General features: G+C 46.0%; 1 protein-coding gene and 1 non-coding gene across 6 annotated transcripts in view; both read right to left on the minus strand.

Annotated features, from left to right (window-relative positions):
- Positions 1-100: 100 nt before the first annotated feature.
- Positions 101-204, minus strand: LOC121014528 (U6 spliceosomal RNA). The gene has a single exon (XR_005783261.1). It is a non-coding gene; the product is annotated as a U6 spliceosomal RNA (small nuclear RNA).
- Positions 205-2456: 2252 nt separating this feature from the next.
- EIF4E2 (eukaryotic translation initiation factor 4E family member 2) overlaps positions 2457-22799 on the minus strand; it is a 30376-nt gene continuing 10033 nt past the window's right edge. The window contains exons 4-8 of one of the 5 annotated variants that reach the window (XM_040450677.1): positions 19513-19617; positions 17965-18117; positions 17731-17867; positions 10962-11039; positions 2457-5069 (exon numbers count right to left, since the gene is read on the minus strand). In XM_040450677.1, coding sequence (XP_040306611.1) covers positions 10994-11039; positions 17731-17867; positions 17965-18117; positions 19513-19617 — 441 coding nt within the window. In that variant the 3' untranslated portion in view covers positions 2457-5069; positions 10962-10993. Of the gene's footprint in view, positions 5070-10961; positions 11040-12188; positions 13818-15722; positions 15989-17730; positions 17868-17964; positions 18118-19512; positions 19618-22799 lie in introns of those variants that run through there. The other 4 variants (XM_040450679.1, XM_040450676.1, XM_040450674.1 and 1 more) reach the window with 4 other exon arrangements.

Raw genomic sequence — 22799 nt, forward strand, 5'->3', positions numbered from 1 at the left:
GGCCCATGGAAGACTCAGCTACAATGCCATGGGGACACGACATCCTGAAAGGGCAGAGTTCTGCCTTTTTTTTCCCTCCGAAGGTTTTTTTTTGAGAGAGAGAAATCTGGAACGCTTCACAAACTTGCGTGTCAGCCTTGCACAGGGCCCGTGCTCATCTCTGCATCGTTCCAATTTTAGGATAGGTGCTGCCAAAGCGAGCACAGGGCAGAGTTCTACCTTAAAGGCTGCGGTATATGCTTTGCCCTTACTACTCCCCCCCAACCAGAATTCATGGGTCCAGGAATCCAGGGATGGGAGTGGGAGTGGCTCCTCTCACAGGTCCACTCAAAGGGGCTCTGCTGACTTGGAGATTTTGGTCTTCAGAGCAGGAATGTTTCTACCAGGGAACACAGCAATGGTTCCATTTTTTTTTTTAATTTTTTTATTTTGAGAGAGTGCGTGCATGCACATGTGCACAGCTGGGGAGGGGCAGAGAGGAGAGACAGAAGCCCAAGCAGTCTCCGTGCCATCAGTGCAGAGCCCGAAGCGGGGCTCGAACTCACGAACTGTGAGATCATGACCTGAGCCAATTCAGGAGTCAGATGCATACAGGCTGAGCCACCCAGGCGCCCAGCGATGGCTCCATTGGGTTGCATATTGAGGCTCACCTGGCTATCTGGGGCTCATCAGGACACTGAACCAACAAGCTAGTATGGGGATTAGTCTACTGGCTGGAGAGTATTACCGAGGGAAGTCTGGGTGCTGCGATACAACAGGAGCAGGGAAGACCGTGGCTGGAACCTAGAATATCCTGTAGGTCCCTCTCAGAAATAGCAACGATGAATGAAAAACTAAAAAAAATAAAGGCAGGGCAATTAATTCAGACCCTTTAGGAATGAAGGTTTGGATCAACCATGCTAAAAGAATTCTGACCAGCTGAGATCCTCCTGGCTGAGGGCAAAGGAAATAGAGACCAGGTAGTGGAAACAGCGGTTATAAATATCAACTCCAGCTTCACAACACACTCTACATATTCTTTCTGGATTGTTCTGTGTGTACACACACACACACACGTTCCTTTTCACTCCTTCTCATTATCTCATGCTGTTTCTGTTGGAAGCTAACTTTGCCATGTAGTCTACTTTTCCCCTTTTTTTTTTTTAATTTTTAGAGCAAGAGAATGGGGGAGAGGGGCGGAGGAGGGAGGGAGAGAGAGAGAGAGAGAGAGAGGGAGGGAGGGAGAGAGAATCATACGCAGGCTCCACATTCAGCACAGAACCTGATGTGGGGCTTGGTCCCACGACTCTGGGATCATGACCTTAGCCAAAATCAACAGATGGATACCCAACTGACTGAGCCCCCCAGGCGCCCCTACCGTGTAGGGCTTAGGTCTCATTCTGTTATCCTATATTCTCCTCAGACAAGACTGTGACTGGATGGGAGGAATCGACATGGCCCAGAGATCCATACCTTGATTGTTGGGTTTTACATTTCCTTAGTTTGGGAGAGAGTGCGTCCATCTTCTTAAAATCAGTTACATCTTGGGCAGAAACAGAAAGTAGCTTTTGTGATCATATTAAAGCTCAAATGTATGTCAAGGGGTGGGTACAGATGCTGTGTGGCTAAAGGGGAAGGCTCTACCAATTACTAAGCTCTTCTCAGCCTCACGCCCAGTATTTTTAACTGTTTGTGTGATGCTGGGCACAGAACTCTGCTGACATTTCTGCTCTGCCAGCTGGCATCCCATTGGGCCTCTCCAGCAGGATGCACCTGAGGGAGGCCTCAGTGCCGGAGGAAGAAAAGGGACCTGTTCCCTCCTGTCCCCATCAGCATCACCCCCGTGCAGCAGCAGCAGCACGTTCCCAGAGCCACAGCCAGACCCAGTCGTCACTTCTGACCCCTCTGACCCCCCCGGAGCCGCTCTGTTGTGCCCCAGGGACACCAGCACCGGGTGAGCACCCATTCGGAGGCAGCTCTTCCTGGAGTTGCTGCTTCCTGGTTCTTCCACTGTCAAAAATCCTATCCTATTGTTAACATGACTTGCGTGGGTTCTGTCTTCTATTTGGACCATGACTGACAGACATACAACAGGAAGCTTGTATCTATTGAAACGGAGTCCCAAGACTGTATCGTTTAAATCCTTCATCAACAATGACTGAGGCTCTGCAACATCTCTTTCTCCCATGGTTTTTCACACGGGCACTTGGGGATTTCTTCAAATTCTAATCCTTTGAATTTCCTTCTGTTCCAATAGTCCTTCACCCCAAGTTGAGAATTAAAATAAACTGTATTTGGATATTAAAATTTTAAATTGAGAATATTTTTAGAACGCATGTCAAGGATACTGCATCGTCTGAACTGTCCTACACGTTTTGTGCCGGAATGGACTTAAAAGAGCCACGCACGCAAGAGCAGAATTCGCAGCAACCACGGCCAGTGCCCCCATTTCCCTTCATTAAGAGTCCACAACCTGGTTCTTGCGGATAGTTTTCATTTATTACTGCAGTAGACAATCGCTCTGAAAGTGCAACACTAAATCACTTTGTCACAGCCTCTGCCCCTCCACTGGCAAATTCTTGGAAGTTCATTCTTGGAGCATCGCGGACCACAAGCTTCTCTCTAGGTGGATAATTATTGCCACTGCCAAGGTCACAGGAAAAAAAAAAAACCCACACACATGAATAGAAGGATAAAATGAGAAGAGCCCTCGAGAGTGGGGGCCAATTTCAAACGGAAAATCCAGCAGAGGGGTCAGGGGACAACAGCCCACCTGTGCAAAGTGGAAGGTGACTCCCCATCACCAGGCAGCAACCTACCACGTTGGTGAGGTTGCTCTGGGTGCACCTTTTGCCCGCTTTGTCCCCAGAGTAGGTGATACCATAACCACTGCCGTGTCATACTGCAGTGTAGCAGAGGCCCATGGAGTCAAAAGGAAGTAAAAGGACCTCTCAAGCCAGTCTGGAAAATGGGTGGTTTGGCTAAACTGACTCTTCAACCTCCCACTTAAAACTGCTGGACAGAATATCCGGGAGAGCCCTGCGGGTAAGACACTGCCCGAGAGAAATAACTCTTGTTCTGACCAGCACGGGGCCAGCATCTTTTGATGGGAAAAGATAACTTTCAAATACTGCAATGCCAAGGAAGAAGGAAAACATGAGCAGTTCTGGAAAACACGAGAGATTAAAAAATCTGAACGAGACAAAAAAAAAAAAAAAAAAAAAAGCGCAAAACTATGGACAGTACACCCAAGCACTCAGCCTGACAGAACCCTCCCTCACGAACACATCACACACATACGCACCTGCTTGCACACACACAACAGGTAGATGCCCCAAGGAGGGCAAATCCAAATGTCTGCTCTCTTTGGAATTCTCATGGCAAATCTGAGTGTAGGCAAACGTGAAGCCCTCCCTGGGGTCTAGACAAATACTCAGGAGGCAGCCTTCGCTCCCCATTTTAGCCAATGTTGCTCCTCTGTTTGCCTGAGCCCTTCACAATTATCTGGGCACTACAATTCATTCTTCATACTCCTGGAGTTTAAATCATGGCTAGATCTTCTTATCCGATCTAACGTCACCTGTAATGGAAGCACCTCCCTTTTGGCTCCTGCACTCCCATTCTTTTGGGAAAAAGCATCCCAAGACAGTGGTAATTAGAGGGGGTTCAGGACTTGGAAAGTAGGAAGAGAGTAATATAAATACAATAAGGAAACGCCTATTACTCTCATAGGACTTCTCTGAGACCAGGTGGCAAAGGCCCTGGCCGGCAAGGACAGGTTTTAGGAGAGGCCTTAATTTAAGGTACTGCGATCTCTGCTCACAAGAGCCAAGTAAGACAGCGCTCCCTGCAGGCTGCTGTGGGACTCGTACTCAGTACTGATTTCAATCCTAGGTGCTCTTTTGACCTCTCTGACTTCAGTCCTTCTGGAGTCAGATCACCAGGCTTCTCTGATGCCTGACTGGTCTTTTTTAAAGCATGCTTGCAGTGGCCTGTCAGAGGTTTCTGTCTGGACATCATGGGTCAGCACGCATTACTAGCATCATCTACCAGGTGACAAGGACCGAAAGCAGGTTTCCTCAACCACTGCAGACAGGCACAGCCATGCAAAGAAAGCCACCCATCACGGTCACCTTCTCTTCAGATGCCCCAGTTTTGGGATCATAGAATTTACCATATTAAGTGTTCACACTGGGCAACAACCAAGCTTTTGCTCCCCTTCCTCAATGAGGGTCATGCAACGGGCTGGACACACAGGCCCTGCTCATCTGGTTTCAGACATTGCCCTCAGCTCCAAATCCTGCACTTGGAACCGCTATTATAACCTAGCTCCTAATCAAACTGGATTCTGCACCAGTTTGATTTACCAAGGCATACCTTCTGAGCTGCCTCGGTGAAACCAGTGTGGCCCACTGGATTAAAATTCTAAGTGCAGCAGTGCCTAAGAAGAAAGAGTCCCACAGGAGGGTAGAACTGGAGGGCATAAGGCAGGAGACTATACAAAATCAGTTAACACATTTTCAGAAAATGGTGGGCTTGGGGGAAAAGGGGAGAGGAATAAACAAAATGGCCCAATAACTTAATGGCAGAGCTAGAAGAGAGCATTTATAGCCATTCCGGGACTCTCCAACAAAAAGCTTTTCCTGGACGCACAGACATTCATAATACTGACAACTCTCGGTCGACAGCTCTGGCTTGTACACGTGGTCACGATGCCCTTCGTACAGCAGAGGAGAGCACACGGAACGCCCGACAGGCATCTGGACCGCACACAGCAAAACAAAAGGCTGAACTCCACCCCCCCACAGAACCCCATTAAAAAAAAAGTTTGTCTATTACAAAGTCACGTTTTCTGTTTTTCCGCTTTATAAAGTCAGCGATGCTGGAGGGTGTCTAGCGGAATCTGTCCTCCAGGAATGAGTGCAAAAGGGGAGCACACGGCTCGGGGACGTCCCTTCAGTGAGCAGATGGAAGGACCGGCTGGAGACCTCCCATCCATTTCGGACAAACACACACATACAGAAAAGGATTATTGCCAGCTCGTGTACTTTCACAATGTGATTTTTGTATTTCGAAAGCTTGAATTGTCCCTGAAAGAAAAAAATGGGAGAAAACAGAGCATTCAATACACAGATCTTCTATAGGCAACAGCACACACATGGGGCAGGGGATGGGAGTGGGGGTGGAGGCCTGAACTCAGCTGCTCCAGGGCCCTCCTGATACACCTACCCCAGAACCTCCCTTCCTTGCTAATCTAATGCCAACACAGCAAACCGCCTCCCAAGTCCCTTTGAGCACTTCAACTCAACTGTTTTCAAGAGCCAAAAATTAGAAACAACCCAAATACCTATAAAAAGGGCACTGGTTAAATATGAATATTATGGCACGTTCATCCAATGGGACACTTGTGCAGCTTAAAAAAAAACAAGCCAAGGAAGCTCACACTAATACAGAAAGCTCTCCAGGAGAAACTGAGAAGGTGCAAAACAGTGTGTTCCCATAGTACGCCACGTTTTGTGTAAGTGGGGGTGGGGGAAATAAGGTCAGAGTTCACATTGCTTGTATGGACATTGAGTCTATAAGACTATACAAGAAACCAACAATTTGTTACGTGGGGCAGCAGACGGGGGAAGGGGGGGGGGAGCACAGCAGAGCCTGAGCAGATGGAGTGAGAGTGGGAGGGAAACCCCTTTCTTTTGCACACACAAACACACACATACATTAAAAAAAAAAAAAAAAATCCATGTGATTGTATCACGTATTTTTTTAAAAAATCAACCAACCAACTGAAAAATCTTTAGTTCAAAACTTATCGCTCCTTATAAAAGGGTGTTCCACAAAGTGAATCTGAGTACCCTTAAGACACTCAGCTAGAATTCTTGAAAGAGAAGCTTGGATGTATGTGACACATCATCAGAGGTGTCCTCTCAGTTGCCTTCTACTGGATGTGGGCAGGCTTGGCCACCCACTAGAAACCTTTCCTGCTCCACACTAGAAATCCAACATCTCAGCAGCCCACACTGCCATTTGAATCCCCCAGTCTCAGGGCTACAAAGGACCTTAAAGGCCCTCTGCTGTAGCCCAGAGCTTCAGACTTTCAAATACCTGAAATTCTGAAACAGGAATTCCCATTAACCTGATTTTTGAGTCATTACTTCCCTTTAGTTTTGATAGGACATTCTAGAAGCTTTAGCTTTAAATGACCATCTTAATATTGCTACAATTTATTGGGCATATGGCTATCAGTCTGGGGTAATTCTGAGAGAATATACTCAGCCTAGACAAATGGCAGTTTCCAGTTAGCAACTGGCTACCAGACTCTCCCCTGTGATGGCGGTCGGCTGCCTTCACTACCCAAGATGAATGACTGTAGACAAGTACACTGAGAGGGGAAACTGGAGGCGAACTCTGTCTGGGAAGAAACTGATATCATCTCAATAGTCCACTAGTATTTTTATAACTGGACGCATGACTATGTAGCTCATTTATCAATGGCTACTGAGTATTTTGATCTAAGGAGGGGAAGACTGAACATGAAGAAAACTTAATGGGGTGATCATCTTTTTTAAAAGGGCTTTCACAAGGACAGATCCCACCGAGGTGCCACCTGTAACTAGCAAAGGATGATAAGGAACATTTCTGACTATAAAACAGAGAAAAGCAAGCGTAAGGGCCATGTGTGTGTGATCTCCCAGTCCCCTTGGGGATGATGCGCTGTACTACTGAGACTACGTGTCAGAGACCCTCTCTAATAACACAGGAGCGGTTAGGAAGGAACAGTCTGCTCTGTTCCATTTCTTCCCTCTGCCCTCTACCCAGTTCCCTCTCTCCTCGCAGAGCAAAAGTCAACCAGCAGGGGAAAATGAGTGGATAGAAAGGCAGGGTGTGGGAAGGTAGAATCACAGAATTTTCTAACAGTGGGAGAATGATCTGTCTTTGGAGTAAGAGAGACAGCAGGCAAGTGTCTGGACCCAGCCTTTTCATCCATTAGTGATACAGAAGAGAGAACTTTCTGGACAACTCATCACTGTAAACAGGTCACCTCTATCTTTTGGAAGAGTCCCTGTACTGTGCTGGGGTTGGGCCACAAACAAATTCTCTCTGTGGCAGGTAAACTGAAGAGCTCTACAACACTTTCCCATCTAGATGTTTACTATTTATTCTAATTATTTCTGTCCTAGATCTCTTCACGGTCAGAAAATCTAAGAAATCACAATTAGTCTAAGGTTTATTTGTAATGTGGAAAAGGGGAGAAGAATAAGAAGCCAGGATAATCTAGATAAGTTCCCCCAGAGTTTGATTTAAAGGAAAACAAAGAGCAACGAGAATGGGTGACAGGCTGTTGACAATGACAATGACAGGCTGGTGGCAGCTGGTGGCTCTGGTCCAGCTTCTCTTAAAAAAAAAAAAAAAGTGGGCTGAGAACAGCTCGGTGCCAGATGTCGTCTGAGGAATGTGTTCATCTCAGACCAGCTGAGAACTAATCCTTGGTTATGTGCATTACCCCAGGCTGCAGTGCCAGAGAGATTAAGAGACAGAAAAAGGAAGAAGGAAGAAAGAAGAAAGGGAGTGGCAGGTCACAGGCAACGTTTAATTTTTCAAAAAAGATGGGCTTCTGTTCTCATAAAAGCAAACTATAATTTAGAAAATCCAGAGTGAGCTCCTAAAAGCTAGGCCCTCTAGCCACCTAGCAATATTGTGATGGAGCATGGGCGACCGGGAAGGCTTTTCTGTTGTTTTCGTTTTTTCAAGAGACCTTTTAGAAGGAAATAAAAATTTTACATCCTCATCTATGAATTTATGAAATAAAAATACAAATTATATATAAATATATTGAGCCCAGTGTATTGATTTAAAGGGGCTTTTCAGACATCAGTTTTTCCCTGTATCTTAATTTATCCCAGAGGATTTTTACACTCTAGGGCACAGGACACAGGAGCTAAAAGACCCACAATGCTAGAGAGGGGTCAAAAAGAACTTTTCTCGGGGCGCCCGGGTGGCTCAGTTGGTTAAACGTCCAACTTCAGCTCAGGTCATGATCTCATGGTTCATGGGTTCGAGCCCCACATCAGGCTCTGTGCTGATAGCCTGGAACCTGGAGCCTGCTTTGGATTCTATGTCTCCCTCTCTCTCTGCCCCTCCCCTGCTTGCACAGTCTCTCTCTCTCTAAAATACATTAAAAAATTAAAAAGACCTTTCTCTACTGGATGACTTTTTATCCTGATAGCAGGACACAAATACCAGCGCCCCATCCAAACTGGCTTCCAGCTTCACATTCCCAGGCATTTGGGGGGAAAACTGTTACCCAAATACTCTGTAACAGCTTTCTAATCTGCTCTGCCATTTCGTACTTCTCTAGAAAGGACAAATTCCAACTCTGGGAAGAATAAGCTGAGGGTGAGGCAAGCTCCTGAGGGTGGATAACACAGGAGCAAGGTGGTTGGTTCCTCAAAGGAATGCCTCTCCATTCTTGCAGGAAGTGGCCACAGTGATTCCGGGTCCTCAAGGGAAAACTGCGAGCTGAGCCACCGAGTAGGAGCCCTACCTGACTCTCTGCTCTGGAGTGGGATCTGAGGGTGCACTCACAAATCAGCCTACAGGCTTCCGTACAGTCTTCAGAGGAACGTTCTCTGGCTATCAGCTGTCCACCACAGGCCAGCTCTGGCTTCCACCCCTCTCCCTCCCTGTATATTAAATAAAACTACAAACCCTTCCTAGGTTCAGTGAGGCAAGTTTCCATCTCTAATCTCCCACTGAGGGCCAACTTCATTCCCCAACAACACAGATCATTGCTCTGTGCATGCCAGCCCAGACATATTAAGTAACCTAAATCCTCCCCAGCAGCTAACTGGGACTTCCATTGAAGTCGTGGTTAAAAGGCCAATACTGATTTGTAATGCAGATCAAATGAAATGGTTCTAGAATATTAGCAGTTATATGTCATAGCATAAAATATCGGATCAACTGAGAAGTATTTGTGGTTCAAGAACGATTACTTAAATAGCAGTTTTTAGTTCCTCCTAGATCATGGTCTCCTTGGAGGGGGAAAAGAAAAGGTGAAGAGGACGAGGAGCCAAAGTGTTAGGAACCTTTAAAAGAGCAGTTCAGAGCTAGCGTAGCAGCTGAGAGCACCCCTTCAGGGGTAACGCGATAGGGATGAAATAGAGAGTCTTTTTCAAGTCTTTAAGACAATGACATGAGTTGGTTTTTTTGTTTAGACTCTAATACTCCAAGTATTAGACTTCCAAGGCTGCGCTTTACGCAGGAGAACACCTAAACCATGAAGTGCTTCTTCATCTGCCAGATAAAAAAGATATAGGGGCAACAAAAACAAGAAAGAAGAGACCGCAAAACGGCAACGATGCAAATACAGGATTTCAAGGCAACTCAGAGATCTCTTTCCCAAGGGATTCAGTGTTAGTGAAGGGGGAGGGACAGTTTTCCCCCATTCTGATTATTCCCATTTCATTTTAAAGCCTTTTCTCCCCCGATGGAACATAGATGCTATTGATTCTTAAAGATACCATCGTTTTCTGTACTCTAAGAAGTAAACATTGCTAATTAAACTACGTCCAAAATCTTTCTTATCACATTCACTGTGAGCACCCTGATTTTAGGGATATTGAAAACAAAACCAAAAAATATCCTAGAAATAATTAAATATGGTAATGTTATTACAATGATTAAAACAATTGCATGATAGCACCAGGCCTCTGGAAATCTGACTTATTTATTCTAAGTAGCTGCTGTTTTCAGCCTGCATTTCAGTGTACCCAACATTACAGCTGATGCTTGTTTTTCATCCCTCCTTGTGTATATTAGCAGCCACCTCTGACCCGTTAACTATATTTTACAGAGAAAACTTTTAAATTGCAATTTAAAAAATCTAGTATGCCTAAAAATTGAATTTATAATAAAGGAATTAAGCTTTAAAAAAAGACATGCCTGGCATCATCTGTGTGTGCAGGACTTCTGAGACCATTTGTCTAACGATCACCCAGCTCTGCAGAGTACTCAGACCCTGGGTCACCTGCCCTGTCCCTCTGTGTCATCCTCTCTTGCTGTCTGAGGGATGCAGATCTCCTTTTCTCGAAAAAGCCTCATTTCCCTCCTGGGAAGGGGGAGTTCTGAAGCGGCTACTACAGCTGACACATTCTGTTCCAATTTGCGCAATTCTCTATTGCACAGGGATGGGGGTGGCGGGGCGGGAGGGTAGTTAACGCCCAGGACTATGCTCTCGGCGCAGGCACATGCAGTTACTGTCTTCTCATCCAGAGTAAACTGACCCAATTCCCTCTGCTAGAGACACAGACATGGACTTGGCACTCTCGTCATTAACTGAAACACAAATGTTCTGAAAGTCAATGTGTCAGCTGACCCAGCCTTCGATTTCCCGGGGCCTCTCCCTTCCAGTGACACGTGACGGTCTAGTCAAGCACGCCCCTGCATCTGCCCCAGCTCACTCTGTGAGACCCGCAGGTTCTACCACTGTTTGCTCACACTTGATAGACACCACCAGCAGACAAGGGACATACCTCTCACCTAACCCACACCAGAGCCCATGGAACTGTCCTGTCAGTCACAGGACACTGCCAGATGGCTTGAAACGGCCACGTCTGGGCAAAAGACAAAGGATCTGTGGCACGTCTATAATCATGGTATGTTGGCATTGGAAGAGATCGAAGACACTTTAGTCTGGGGAACCTCATTTTCCAAATGAAAACACGGGCACGGTAAGTTAAGCAATCCTCCCGGAGGTCCACCGGGAGACACGTGACCCTGGGAGGACGATCTAGTGGTTCTGGACTTGGTGCTTTTCTCTGAGACTGTGACAACCAGTCAAAGAGGAGAAGCTGGAGCAGGCTCCATGTTGGCAGAGGCAAGGCTGGGGGTAAACGGGGAGAGGGCACGCCCTTGGGAAGAGGGGGCCTGTGGCTGAGAGGTATGTCACAAGGTTACAGAGAAGATAGACAAGGCCCTACCCTGAGTGTGAGAGACAGAGGGGAGCGTCCGATCAGCGGCCGCTGCTGTTCACCAGGCCATGAAACTCCTCCCAGGCCCTGGCAAACCAGAGACAAAAAACACAATAGCACATTCAGATCAACAGCTTTTTAACAAAGAGAGCACAGACACGATAACCCCACATCCCACTTGAGATACCTCAAGGTCGGGCGGAGCGCACCGGTACCTGGAAGCAGCGGTCAGGCTTCCCCCTCTAGACGTTGCCCTCCCATCAGCAGTGGCGGCCAGTTGGCACTGCTCCTGGCTGGCTTGACTAGCGAAGTCTGGCCCTGTCCCCTCAAGCAACTGCCACAGTCCTCCTACCTGCTGCTTCAAGTCTACAGGGAGGCCCAGGAGGTCAGAGCTAAGCTCAATCCTCCCTGGAGACACCCCCAATCACTGGGGTAGAGGGCTTTCTGCCCTTGGGGGCGTGAGGGCAGGTGGCAGGAACTATTGTTCTTCATCAGGCCTCACTCTGCGGGTAAAGGCAGGTGCCCAGAAGCATTATGATGGCTGGAGATGCAATGAAGCAACTAAAGCGCTTTCTCTGCTCTCATTTCCAACTGTCGGACCCTTCCCAACTCACACCCCAAATCTGTATCAGATTCCATCCGTTTCTGGAAATGCCCATGTAATTACTACCTTACACTGTGTAGGTCATAGCAGCTCAAATTTTTAGGGCTCAATGATCCTTGTAACTTTCATGCCAATTAACTTGATTTAGTGATTGGGGTTAGGAAGGAGTAAGAAACAGGACTGCAGGGTGCCCAGTCTCTCTGGATGCCGCTCCACGAAGAACAAGCCGTTGGTGACTGCTGGCCAAAGAACCAGGAGAAAACCAGATCCCTCACGTGTCCTTGAAGCCCTAAACCACTTCAAGTTTCCTCAGAGAAGCTGATGTCCTACCTTTCGGCCCCAGCCACTTTTCAGCTCTATTAGGGACAGACTACCTGGTAAATTCCTTGGGAACTTACATATATTATATAATGGGTAATTCAATGCTTGTAAATCTAAAATTCCTTACTGGCAATTACTCCATTCTCAGTTTAAAGGAATGACAGTATCTTGGGTGACAACACATGTGTCACTCACTACAGGTGTGATATTATGGCCAATAGAATATACTTCATTACCAGGCCTTCTACAGGTAGGTTTTCTTTAAGTAGGGAGGGATTTAAATATAGAGACCTGGTACAACACATTCCTTCTTGCAGGTAATACTTATACCAGTTTCATTAGTTTTTTTTTTCCCTTTGAACAGGAGCAATTATAAGTTAATGATCTCTTAGAACAAGAGGTTGATCTGCAGGTAATGGTGTCTTTAGAGAGTATTACCAAAGCTACTAATACACTCTAACGATTGAAGAAATACGTAAGACCGCTGATCAAGCGTGCCAGCCTTTGTCAATTCACAAACTCAGTCTCCACAGCAAGACATCTGTTCCACAGCCCTTTCTGGAGATGCTGATGTGATGAACGTCCTGAGTCCACGAGTGAGATCAGAAGGCTATTTCATTCTTCCTTCCACATGAAGATTAAGGGTAAAGCAAATCCGATGTTTGGGCAGCGACCTAGGAAACCCCTCTTTCCTTCTAATAGTGAGATTTCAATCCTATTTTAAGCAACTTAGGCATCAACAAATTACGTGGCTGTGTTGAAGCTTCATCTCATTTATCCTTTTGTTTCCAGAAAGGCCTATGCTAGTCCAAAGAGAACAGTTCTCAGTGTTAAGAACCTGCAGAATACAGATTTCAGAGTTCCCTCTAATCCATTCCAGTATGAAACCGCCCTCCCGTTTTCTTCAGAGGTATCTTCTTCAGGTGCTAAACCTCCACATGAAGAGGCTGGGTCTAGTAATTTCCTTACACGGACTCAGTGGACACCAAACAGTTGGCCACAGTCACTGGAACAATCACACTTATGTAGGCCAACGCTTGGCTAAGAGGCAAGTCAACCACCTACAGCTAAGTGCACATATTCTAACTATTCTCCATCTGACATCCTATGCATACTAGGTAATATTAAAAATTGCTTCTTTTAAAGGTAAAGAAAGAACAAGTTAAATGTTACAAGTGTCCAATGAATGAATGGTTTCTTTAAAAAAAAAAATTTTTTTTCTCTGAGATTAGCAGAGTCTACAGGGGATTCTGAACAGCTTCAAATGACAAAGTGAGTCTTTTAAAGACCACTCTTGTCCCAGCTCGCTTACCAGAAAGCAAATTCTGAGAGCCGAGATCTCATTTCTCTGTAACTGTACTTGCCCCCACTCCACTCAAAGCCTGGTTCACAGCCTCGCATGCAGCTGGCCCTCAATACTCATGGACATGCTTCGCCTCCGCTAGCCTGGGCTTTCTTGGCTTTGAGCATCAGTATGGGGGAACATCTCCTAGACGCAAAGCCAGGCCAGCAATTATGCTGGTGTGACCTGGTGCCACCAGGCTACGACCCCATGATTTAGCCACGTCAGAGGAAGGGCTGGTTGGTTCTTGCCTACAAACTTCAATGTCTACATACAATGGTATCTAGACGTGGTAAAGCAAAGTCCCCAGGTTTGACCCATCTCTCCTCTGGAATAAAGTAATAAAGAGAAGTCACCTACCCTCAACTTCCTCTGCAGAGGGGTCTGGTCAGACTCCCCAGTACTGTGGCCCACTCAGTGAAGCTGGCCCTGTCTTCCCCTTTTCCGTTCCAGGCCAGACGCACAAAGGAACTCAATGGGACTATTCCAAAGAGGAATTTCCTCACAAAAGACACTGCTGCTTTATGTGGCTCTGTGCCAAGTTTTATCCTGGTGGTCCCCTGGTGGTTGCAAGTCTGGCTGCATTATGAGACTTCTCCTCAAAAGAGGATACAGTTAGTTACTTGACGTCCGCAAGTACCCAAACCTATGAAAGCTCAGCTATGACTGGTCTCATTAAAAGGAGCCATGCACCTGAGCTAACGCCCAACTTAACAGGTTCCCCATTTCTCAATGGGACCTGCTCACCCTTCGGGGGCAAACTACTGGCAGTGAACAGGGATAGGAAGCGGCAGGCAGGCGTCCCCTCTGCAGCGAAGCAGCTCACCACGCACTGTGCGCATCAGCGTTTGCCTCAGCTCACCTAAGAGGGCGGCAGGAAGAGGCCACGAGCAGGGTGAATAGGGGAAGGCTGGAAAAACCAAACAGTTGAAAAAGGACACTGAAAACTGGACTGAAACATAGCAAGGTGGAGAAACCTGACTGAGAAACCTAAGCTACTCCTAAAAAAAATGCCCCTTGCCATTTCCAGCAGCCCCCTCGTCTCCAGAGAACTCGGGGGAGAGCAACTGCTGGCCCTTTCTTCCTTCACTTCCCTTGAATTCTCAAGTCCCAGCAGCTGCTGCTCCTTGGCTTCAACCAAGCCACACTTGTGGGAGAGCCACAAGGACTAGAACAAAGCAGAACAGTTCTGATTTCGGTTCACGTTTTGGTAAGGATCACAGGGGCCGCAGGGTAGGTTTGGTGCTTTCTGATCAACTCTTACTCTAGAAGGTGACATCAAGCTCATCTCCTGGACCAGTTTATACAGCTGAAATTAAGGTCAATACGTGTAAATAATATCGGAAGGCAAGAGGGAAAAGGCCATAGAAAGTAATTCTTCGACAAGCGCTGAAAACATAGAGAATAGGCATTTCCATATGCCAACAAATCTCCCATTTTCTAGGTACTTCAACCAATTTTGGATACGCAGTAAACAGAGAAACAATGACACAAACACCTCCGGAATGTTGAGTGCTAGTCCCAGTGTGTGTTCTGTGAGATCCGGGGCCATATGGAGACTGGTGGTCAATGTGTAAGCACGGGTGTTGCTGCCAAAACGGAATGGCCGCTTTGGAAAACTCCACATTACCCCCACGGCCACCTTCAAGATGCTATTAGGCAACCTGACCTCAAGTTCTATAAAAACGGTTCCTTTTTGGTTTTGGTAGTAGCTCCCAAGAAGACCTCAAGTAACATGAGGCCTGCTGGAATTCTACATGCAGGTTAGGCGCCTGAAGGCCGAGCTGCAGCGCATACAAGCCAAGCCACAAAGCAACGAGGGGCCGGTATGTCCCACAGTCAGCCAGCCTACGGAGCGAACTCCTACAGGATGAAGACACTGCCCCGCCCTGGATCCTGATGCACAATAACCCTGGGAGAAGGGCTACAACCCTGAAACCTTGCAAGCAGGACTAGCTCAAAGAGGAAGATGATTTGGTTCTAAACGGAAAACAGAAGGGAGAAGGCTGGCAAAGAGCCTGTGGCTTGGGCAGCTTGGCACAGTGAGGAAACCCTGTTAACACAAAGCAAGGAAACTACAGACACACAGCCACACACAGACAGAAGCAGGGCTTTACCTCCGAGCAAGAGATTTCTTTGAAGTAAAGGCAAACAAAGCGAAGCAAAGGCCAAGGATCCCCCTTTCCAACCTTAACAGACTTTCAAGCTGAATTCGAATCCGAAATCACTCTGTTCTGGTTATCAGCGTGACCAGATGGGAACTACAATTCAAGTACCAGAAAATGGGGTCTCATTTTGAGAGCGAGATGTCACCTCATTATGTCAGACCTCAGCAGAACTGGAACAAAATACCATGTGACACTACAATGGGCTTATGGAAATGAGGCTGCATTCCCCAGATGGCCCTCCATGGAGAAGTCTGTGCCATTCCTTAATAAGGTGACAGTCAGTCTGAAAGGCCACTTCTTTGATGCACCGTAAAGAGCAAGAGCATGAGACAAGCTAGTTTAGCACCATTTATTAAGTGATCTCAGCTGTTGTCGTAGCTGCTGCGTGTCAGCCTGTTCTTAAAACATAAAATGCTCTTCCAATTCCTCTTGTCCAGGACAGAAGGATCTTCCAGGTAGCTCGCCAACAAAACAAGAGACTCCGATGAGGCCAGCTTCAATGATGGTGCCATCCAGAGAGGGAGAGGGTCATGGCACATTCAACCGCGGCTTCCAGAGGTTTTGAAAAAGGAGCCTTTGGGGGCCCAGCCTGCCTGGCATTCTAGTGGAAGTGCAAAAGGTGGGCACATTGGGAGAGGAAAGAGAGGGAGACGCAAGGGAAAGTAGCATCTGGGAATCAAGGAGGGTTTTCTGGTCCCTGTTAGCTGCAGGGCTGGAGTGCTAGGCAGATCTCTTGATAAAGCAGCGAGCAGCCAACTAAGGCAAAAAGCCCACAGGCTCTCCTAGACTCATAAGGACTTGTACACCTTTCTACAAAAGTCAGGAAGAACCGCCTCAGGGTATTAGAGAGGGAGAACAGTGGAGAGGGGAGAGTTGAAAAATACCTCTTTCCCTTTCCTATCCAGGTGAAAAGGTTACTTTGGGGGGAAGTGGGGGGGGGGGGAAGCATTTGGGAACCTTGAACATAAGAGTCCTAGAAAAAGCAGGTGTGGATCCCACCAGCCTGGACTGTGTCGGGCTGGAGGGCAGAAACTATTCTCTCCCAGAACAAAGAATAGGGAAAACCTGCCTAGAGAAAAACAATGCTAACTCCAGACTGCTAAGGCAAGCAACCAGGGCCATGGCTGGCTAACGCCTATTGGTGGCTATGATGAGTCACACGCAGCCATTTGATTATGGACCAACTTTTGTGGCAGTGTTCCCAGGAAAAAACTGGCATTTAGCTAGTTTAAACCAACTCCACCCACACTGTCTATGAATGCATGGGAAGAAGATTCCCAAATGGTCTGCCTGCTGAACACCATCATTGGGCTCATTACTAGTCTTTAGTAAGAATAACATGATGATGATATTATTACTAATGATGACGATGATAGCAGTAATAATACTTGGCCCTGTAAGAGCATTCTCCACCTGAGGACCTTCAATTACAAAGATTAAATCAGCCTCACAACAACCCTGTTAGGTAAAGTATTATTTATCTCCCATTTTACAGATGGGGAAACTGAAGCAGAGCGGTAGAGACTTGCCAAAGGCACATATTGATACTGGAGTCAAAGAAGAGAGTTAAACCTAAAAGTCTTGACTCCTAGTTGGCTAGCTCTCCCTCTAGTTTTGAGAAAACCTAACAGCCACTCCCCACAACTTCTTCCTAATAACCTGAATTTATTTATGACATTCAATCACTGAAGGAGCAATCCTAACCAGTGATTCTCATTTGTGGATGTCCAGCTCTAGGTACCCCAAGTCCTAGGTAGATCGCAAAGCTTACTTCCCCTTTGGCATTCCTGCTTTCCCCTTAGGTTCTACTCTCACAAACACACTGTTCTGCTTCCTCTACAATTTCAGCTCTACACACAAGGAAGTGGAGTCATCATTCCCAATAAGAAGTCAATTTCCCAGGACAAAGAAAACAGACTGATGCTAAGAAGTTAAAAAGACATGCAAAAGTGGGGTGAGGGGCAGACAGGGAGGAGGACTTGATTGTTCAGTGAAATTATCTTAAAAAACAGCAAGAAAAGGAAAAGCACTTTGTCTTTCATTTTAAGATAGTGGTTAGTGAATGAAAGACAAGACAGCCTGTGTAAATAAAGCAAGCCCAGGCAGTGCAACTGGGATTCTGCAGAAGGGCTCTCTCTGATACAAAGCACCCCACAGTGTAGGCGGGCAGGGAGCCTCACCAGCAAAGAACTGCTACAAGTGGCCAGAAGCACTAGAGGGGAAGACTGGTCTGTCCCTTCTCTATAAGTCAGGCTCCTGTATGACCATATTCCTCTGGGCCCAACTAAGGACCTACTTCTGCTAAGCTTAGGGACATGCCCCCCAAGCACCCCCAACACGTACTTGATGCTGTCGGTGTGGGTTTTGTACTCCATAATGGTGTTGGGAGGTAGGTTAAGCACTCGCCGAAGCGTATCCCGGATTCGGGCTGTGGTTGCTTGGTCACTGGCAGTCTTATTCCATATTGAAATAATGTCCTCCTATAGGAGGAACAGAAGCAATGGTCAAAGCAAGCCAGAGGCACTGAAGAGAGCAAAGGCAACAAAAGAAAGCAGACCCGCCCATGGGGTGGCTTACCTGAAACCGGACAGAGACCACAGCCCCACAGATCTCCTCCCCAACCATGAACTGTTCCCCCAACATGGCCAGGATGAGATTCTCCCAGCAACGGGATGCCAAGCCCTTCCGCAGCCGAATAATCCACTTGCCACCATTTTTATTTGCATCATCCTGTGTAAGAGAGAAAGCATTAAAGTTAAAGTGTGGTTTCACAGCTTTTACTTTTGCATGAAGGCAAGAAAAAGCCAAGGATCCCTTGAATGCTAAGAAGTCCTGTCGCTTTCCAGTTATTCAATTTTATAGGAAAAACGGTGGTAGGGCTAGGGAGACAAGAAATGGGGGGGGGGGGGACAGGAGGGGGGAATCCTTGGTATAAGCCATTACAATAAATGGCTACACTGACCTTTTAAAAAAAATCCTCTTTTTCTGGAACTACTTTAGGAATCAAAATGAAATGATGTCAGATTTCAAATACTGATCATTCCTTCCTTCATCCACTAAAAGTTTACCAAGTGTCACCAGGTCTCAAGTACACAGACACAGTCTCTACCTAGATTTGGTCTAGTGGAAGAACAGAGAGCCAAGAAAATGAACTGCAGCAATATAGTCTGATAAGAGATACACTAAGTTAAAGAGGAGCAAGACAGTCAGAAACACTCAAGAAAAGGAAACATTTAAGCTGGGTCTTGAGCGGCATATGGATTAGGCAGGTAAAGCAGGTGAAGGCTTTGAGAAAAACTTGTCTGTGTACAAACTGAGACTGTGTGTCAGGGGGATGAAAAGAGGAAGGCGAGCTGCACTTGGAGGGAAGGACTGGCCACGCTGGGAGATGAGGCCTGGAGGGTGACTGCAAGGTCATGTGAGCAATGCAGAGCGGCACAGGGCCTATAGCTGGGTGTGTGTGTGTGTGTTTTCACATTTGTCTTCTAGAAAAACGCCCTGGCGTCACAACAGAAGACGGATTACAGCAGGGTTCACAGAGCTCAGCTCTGGGTCTCCAGCTACTGCCTGTAAGCAAGCTTACTTTTTATCCACTTCAATCACGTGCACACACAACCAGTTTGATGGGAACAAAGGTACTTCTTTTTTTAAAGTTTATTTATTTTGAGAGAAAGTATGAGTGGGAGAGGGGCAGAGAGAGAGAGAGAGGGAAAGAGAGAGAATCCTAAGCAGGTTCTGCACCGTGCAGAGCCCAATGCGGGACTCCAACTCATGTACTGTGAGATCATGACCTGAGCCGAAGGTGCACGTGTAACTTACTGAGCCACCGAGGTGCCCCAGAGGCAATTTTTTAAAAAGTCTTTCAATATTGTTATAATACCCTTTTAGTGATTTAAAAAAAAAAAAATCTCTGTAAACCACCCACACAGACAAGCAACGACATCAGTGCCTTTTCCTACAAGTGCCTTTTCCTACAAGTCCTGGCCCTAAGGATACACCAAATAGTGATGTAGCTTTGAGAGAAGACTTTAAATACTTTTAACCTTGGCAGGGCTAAAAACAACAACAACAACAACAACAACAAAAAACCACTCAGAAAAGTGGTCCAAGATCCTCAGTGCTCACCTCCCACATAGGTTTAATTCCTTCTTTGAAGAGATGGAAGTCGCTGTGGCCTGTCAGGTCCCCAGGACGGACCATGTGGCTGTAAAACCTCCAGAACTGCTCCACCTGCAGAGAGAAGGTCCCAGAGTACAAAAGATGGGTCTTCTTTCTTTGAATGAATGTGAGATCTAAGAGAACATAAACATGGAAGATACTGTGCTACAGACTCTACTTTTTGAAGGATACATTTTCACTAGGGGAAATGAGAAGGAAGGCATGTTACATGGGAAGGAAAGTATGGAAAAATATCCTATTGTTGATACAAGAATAAACTCTTTAGGCAAAAAAATGCCAGCCTCAGCCGGGAGGCCTCACTGTGGAAGCCCTAGGATAATCATTACATGATTTAAGAGGACCTTGTTTTACACAGTGGAATCCTTTTATTTTATTTTATTATTTTTTTTTAAAGCAGGCTCCACCCAACATGGGGCTTGAACTGACTAGCCTGAGATTAAGGGTCGCATGCTCTGTAGACTGAGCCAGCCAGAAGCCCCGACACGGTGGAATTCTTTCAGTCTTGAGGTATATTAAGTTTCACATAACCTCAGCCTGAATGTATTTTTTTAAGAACCAAGTCACTTAAAAAATTTTTTTTAAGTTTATTTGAGAGAGCATGTGTGTGTGCGCGCGCGCGCGCGCACACACACGAGTGGGGGAGGGGCAGAGAGAGGGACAGAGAATTCCAAGCAGGATCCGTGCTGACACAGTGCAGAGCCCGATGCAGGGCTCAAACCCGTGAACTGTGAGATCATGACCAGAGCTGAAATCAAGAGCTGATTGCTTGACCGACTGAACCACCCAGGTGTCCTGAACCAAGTCACTTTTTAAACAAAATAGAGTGTTATTAACTACAGTCATCATGCTGTATGTCATATCCCAATGACTTAATTTATTTTATTTTTTTAACGTTTATTTATCTTTGAGAGAGAGAGAGAGAGAGAGCAAGTGAGCGTAAGCAGGGGAGGGACAAAGAGAGAGAGGGAGACACAAAATCCGAAGCAGGCTCCAGGCTCTGAGCTGTCAGCACAGAGCCCGACATGGGGCTCGAACTCACAAACCGTGAGATCATGACCTGAGCTGAAGTCAGATGCTTAACTGACTGAGCCACCCAGGTGCCCTCCCCATCCATGACTTATTTTATAACCTCAAGTTTGATCATTTCTCAAAGACTATCTGTTGGCAGATACAGCATTAACTACAATGCATACATTTTAGTTGTGTTTGGTTACTGTGCAAAAGCGATGGAATCTACCACATGCATTACCGTAAACCATGGTGGCTGCTGCTAAGGCCAGGACAGCCAAAACCAAAAAGAACTTAGCGGGATTAAGTTCCTCTTCTTAGCTAGAAAATTTGTTTCTCTTTGCCCCTCCTTCACCATCCTGTTAGAAAACTAGATCTATTTCTCTATCAGATGCATGCTTATTCCTACTCATCAAGTTATTCCCATTTACTTCCCTAGTCCTCTGTAACTCGCAGTGGACACCCACAGAGTACTGGCTAGTGAGGAGGCACGCTTTAGGAGGAAAGAAGAAACGTGAAGCAGTCTGAAGACAGTTGGAAATTGCCAACACACTGCTGAGGAGCAGCTGAAAATGGGTACTGAGTCGACACAGATTCAGGTCATACTTCTAGATGTGGACAGCAACTAAGGATAAACAGACCTTACACTTTATGAAATGGCTGTTGCTTCAATTCTTCTAGACAACAGAAACACAGAAATGTCTCATGTTACAAAGAAGTCAGGAAGAAATGCCATTCATAGGATTCTGAAGCAAGGTCTCATCTCAACAACTGCGATGTTTAACTGTATATGGTGATCAGGGACAGTAAGTGGTCACGTGCATACAATGAGCAGTAATTTTTTTCTCACTCTGACACACGGGGAAGAAACAAGACACAGCCACTAGAACCTGTGGTTCACCGTGGATTAGGAACTGGAAGTGGGGAGGTTAGGGAGAAAGTATAACAACCACCCCTAATTCCCGCATCAAGCACTGCTTTTTTTCTTAAAAAAAATTTTTTTTTTTTAAAAGACAAGAGTGTGGGGCGCCTGGGTGGCGCAGTCGGTTAAGCGTCCGACTTCAGCCAGGTCACGATTTCGCGGTCCGGGAGTTCGAGCCCCGCGTCAGGCTCTGGGCTGATGGCTTGGAGCCTGGAGCCTGTTTCCGACTCTGTGTCTCCCTCTCTCTCTGCCCCTCCCCCGTTCATGCTCTGTCTCTCTCTGTCCCAAAAATAAAAATAAAATAAAAAAATTTAAAAAATAAAAAAATAAATAAAAGACAAGAGTGTGAGCAGGCAAGGGGCAGAGAGAGAGACTGAATCCAAAGAAGGCTCTAGTCTCTGAGCTGTCAGCACAGAGCCTGACATGGGGCTCGAACTCACAAACTGGGAGATCATGACCTGAACTGAAGTTGATGCTTAATCAACTGAGCCACCCAGGCGCCCCAAAATTAAAAAAAATTGTCAATTATTAGGATTAAGGACCACTGGGAAATACTGCTTTGGATTTCATTAAGTTTTCATAATATGATGATTTCTCTGTGAGGAATTTAATATTAGAAGACATTTCCTAATGCCTTGAATTATACAACAGACAACTTTAAACACTGTCATCACACATCCAGTGAGTCTGGATAAGGCAGTGATCCCAGGTAATGCTGATTATGTTGCTCTAGTCAACTCAACATTTACGCCAAAAAAAGAAAAAAGAAAACCCTCTGTGCGCAAGTTGGGTGAATTCATAGATACCTTTGTTAAGAGGAAAAGAAAAACACTAGGAATATTCCTAATTACCCCCCAAATAACTGAATAGAACCCTGAATGAAAACTTCCTCCTCCCCAGCGTAGTCTCTGACCCCAAGTGGCCATCCATTTGTTCATAACGTAACAGCTGCTACCTTCCCTGTACTGTCTAATATTCCCACATGGCAGGTCACCAACATTTTGTGATAGATTCAAGAATGTTAGGAAGGCACTGATATTCTCAAAAGTTTATTTCTATTGTTTCCTTTGTCAAGAATTAATTTCTTTTCCTATCACCTCTTACCAATTTATTGTAATGTTTGCTGTCTGTTATAGTTTCCTTTTCCAGTGTCTACATTTTAAATAGGAAAAAAATGCTCAATAATTTTAAGAAAATAACAAATCCTGCATTTGATTTTGCCCAGAGATCAAATATACAGCACATAGGAAATGTGTGATAATTTTTGTTGAACAAAACCGGTTTTAGTTGCAGAGAACTCTCA

This window comes from Herpailurus yagouaroundi, unplaced genomic scaffold (genome assembly GCF_014898765.1).
Source record: "Herpailurus yagouaroundi ecotype Mexico unplaced genomic scaffold, PumYag 202, whole genome shotgun sequence".
Lineage (NCBI taxonomy): Eukaryota > Metazoa > Chordata > Mammalia > Carnivora > Felidae > Herpailurus > Herpailurus yagouaroundi.